The following is a 3305-nucleotide window of genomic DNA, read 5'->3' as shown; positions in this document are numbered from 1 at the left end:
TGGAGTGCAATGGCGCGATCTCGGCTCATTGCAACCTCTGCCTCCCAGGTTCAAGCGATTCTCCTGCCTCAGCCTCCTGGGTAGCTGGGATTACAGGTGCGTGCCACCACACCCGGCTAATTTTTGTGTTTTTAGTAAAGGCAGGGTTTCACCATGTTGGCCAGGCTGGTCTCGAACTCCCTACCTCAGGTGATCCGCCCGCCTCGGCCTCCCAATGTGCTGGGATTACAGGTGTGAACCACTGCGCCTGGCGGTACCTTGTTATAAGGGTTTTATCATAGTGGGTTTTATCAGTAGTAAAGCAAAAGGAGCATATTGCATAGAATATGGTAAAGACTTAACATTACTAATGTCAAGGAGGACATAGAAGGGTGGAATCTTTTCCTAGACCAGGGTTTCTCAACCTCAGCACTATTTGGGGCTGGATAAATCTGTGTTGTGAGGGGCTGTCCTGTGCATTTAGAATATTTTGCAGCATCCCTGGCCCCCATCCATAAGATGCCAGTAGCAGCTCCACTCTATTTGTGACAACCAAAAATGTCTTCAGACATTGCCAAATATCCCCCAGAGGGAGAATCCTTAGTTGAGAACCACTGTCCTAGATCAAAATGATACCATCAGCTTTCTCTCTCGATGAGCTGAGAGTAAGTGATTAATGTAATTGTTGTATATAATCATCTCTAAAATGCTTTTGGAAAAACACAAATGAAAGAGATCTTACTCTTAGGACAGAGGCAAGGGGCTGTATCAGGTAATGTAAAGGGTAGGGGTAAATGTTATCCTAATGTTCTCCTATATGTAATTCTGAGAACCACCATCATGGTCATCATCAGGAAACACTAAGTTCCTACTACTTGTAGGATGCTGTGTTAAGTGTGATTCTGTCAATCTTATATGTAGTTGTCAGTAGTGACAGTGCTTTGAGGAATTTGACTTTTCATAGACCTATAATGTGATTACAAGTTGCATTATGAGGGAGAGGTAGTTACAGTAATTGTTTCTACTGAATTAATTGCTTTCTGAGTCTTAAAAAACTATAGTCTGAAATTATCTGTGTTTCTTATCTCCTGTCAATTGCCATTGCACTTCTACATTATTTATTGAATACTTAATATCAAGGGGCTGAATGCAACCAAAAGATATTACTGTCCTTTGAGTACTCAAGTCTAGAGAGGATTGAGACACAGATGTGTGGAAAGGATTAGTAAATGCAAATGACTGTATGATTAAATGCCAACATGGGTGAGAAAGACATGGGATCAGAATTTATCAAAACAAAGACCACCAGGGGCGAACCCTTGCAGATGAAGTAGCACTTAGTTGTTTCTTTTGCGTTTCTGATTTTATAGGTATATCCCAGCTGTGGTTGACCATACAGCAGGCTTGCCTTGCCAGGGGACATTTTTGCTTCATCAGGTACTAATGAGGGACCAAAATAGGCCTCAGAGGGAACACTGAAAAGAGTTTAGAATAAGAGATGGAACTCTTTCTTTTTCTCTGTTTTCATCTCTATTTCAAAGGGCGGGCGGGGCATTGTCCTGTTGTCATTTTTTTTTTCTATGTCTGTTTTTTGATATTTCTTCCTCAGACCTTGGCTTATATTTACCCTTGCTTTTATATTTATTTAGAATAGCTATTTTGAAAAATATTTTATTTCATTTAATTACTCTAATTTGTGTAGCTCCTGCGTCACTTTTAATACTTTTCAGGATGTTTGGAAGCTTTGTGCTTTCACACCAAAAGTTCTTAATAGGGGTGGAGGATAAGGTTTCAGTGGACTAAAAGTCTGGTTATGAAATATAGGTCCCCTTTTGGTAAATCAAGAGTAGGTTCAGTCAGTGTTCAAAAGTACTTAAGACCCAAGTGGGCATAGGGACTAGGGATGCCATACACTTGGGACATACGATCAGGGCATGGTTGAATACTTACTACGCAAGGGGCTGGGATGCAGCCGCATAATCTCCTGTGACAGATTATGGTTTTATTCTTAAAACCATAGAGAAAAAGAATGTTTAAAAAAAGAAAAGAAAACCATATCAGACCTGACTGTTCCTTAGTCCCTGACACATCTCCTTTTTTTTGAATAACAATGTGGATAGCATTTTCCCTCTTTCCACGCCTCTCCTTCCTGCTCATCCCCCATGCCATGCCGTACAGCCCAGAAAACAATAGAGGAGAGGAGATAATAGATTGCTCCAGCTAAATTGCAACCCTGCTTCATTACCTAGGGCATCCAGCGAAGGATCACAGTGACCATTATCCATGAGAAGGGGAGCGAGCTCCATTGGAAGGATGTTCGTGAACTGGTGGTCGGTGAGTACGTTTCATCAGCCAAGGACAGAACCAGGACTTATAGAGAATTTTTTTTTGTTTTTTGAGATAGGGTCTTGCTCTGTCACCCAGGCTGGAGTACAATGATGAGATCATAGCTCTCTGTAGCCTCAAACTTCTGGGCTCAAGCGATCCTCCTGCCTCAGGTTCCCATGTAACTGGGACTACAGGTGTGAGGCACTGTGTCCTGTTAGAGATGTTATTCTTCCCTGTTTGTGGTACAGGGAATGTGTGGAAGACCATATTGGGAAACAGAGACTATGGAGATGTAGAGGCCTTGAGTTTGAAACTCTGTATTCCTGTTTCTTCGCTCTATCATTAGTGATATGTAATCAAACTAACTCAGTTACCAGGGTATGGTTCTGTGATAGAGGCTGTGAGAGGGCATACAAGAAATCTCTGCTGGCTGGGTGTGGTGGCTCATGCCTGTAATTCCAGCACTTTTGGAGGCTGAGATGGGTGGATTACTTGAGCTCAGGAGTTTGAGTCTGGCCAAGGTAGCAAAATCCCATCTCTACAAAAAAATATGAAAATTAGCTGGGCATGATGGCATGCACCTGTAGTCTCGGCTGCTCAGGAGGCTGAGGTGGGAGGATCGCTTAAATTTGGGAGGTGGAGGTTGTAGTGAGCTGAGATGGCGCCACTGCATTCAAGCCTGGACAACAGAGTGGGACTCCGTCTTAAAAAAAAAGAAAAGAAAAATCTCTACTAATTGTGAGCTTGCAGTTTAGTTAGGGAGACAGCATATATATATGCAGAATGCTTTGATGAATAAATACCAAAATAAAGACAAAGGAAGATCTATGCTAAGAGAGTTAACAGTGAAAATAAGCCAGGAGGACTGACTAGATTCAAGAAAAATTAGAGGGGTTTTGTTTTTTTGTTTTCCAGACACAAGCATTTTGAGTAAGAGAGTCAGGAATATGTCTAACATGCAAATGACAAGAAACCCCATGGCCAGAGTGGATAAATTA

General features: G+C 42.0%; 1 protein-coding gene across 1 annotated transcript in view; it reads left to right on the top strand.

Moving 5' to 3' along the window:
* LOC105551419 (kinesin-like protein KIF1B) overlaps nucleotides 1-3305 on the top strand; it is a 172130-nt gene that overhangs the window by 134017 nt on the left and 34808 nt on the right. The window contains exons 34-35 of the mRNA XM_011996641.1: nucleotides 1350-1416; nucleotides 2229-2313. Of these exons, the coding sequence (XP_011852031.1) occupies nucleotides 1350-1416; nucleotides 2229-2313 (152 nt within the window). The remainder of the gene's footprint in view (nucleotides 1-1349; nucleotides 1417-2228; nucleotides 2314-3305) is intronic.

Source organism: Mandrillus leucophaeus, unplaced genomic scaffold, assembly GCF_000951045.1.
Source record: "Mandrillus leucophaeus isolate KB7577 unplaced genomic scaffold, Mleu.le_1.0 Scaffold52, whole genome shotgun sequence".
Classification (NCBI taxonomy): domain Eukaryota; kingdom Metazoa; phylum Chordata; class Mammalia; order Primates; family Cercopithecidae; genus Mandrillus; species Mandrillus leucophaeus.
The sequence above is the reverse complement of the archived record's forward strand: the minus strand, read 5'-3'. Positions and strand labels throughout refer to the sequence as shown.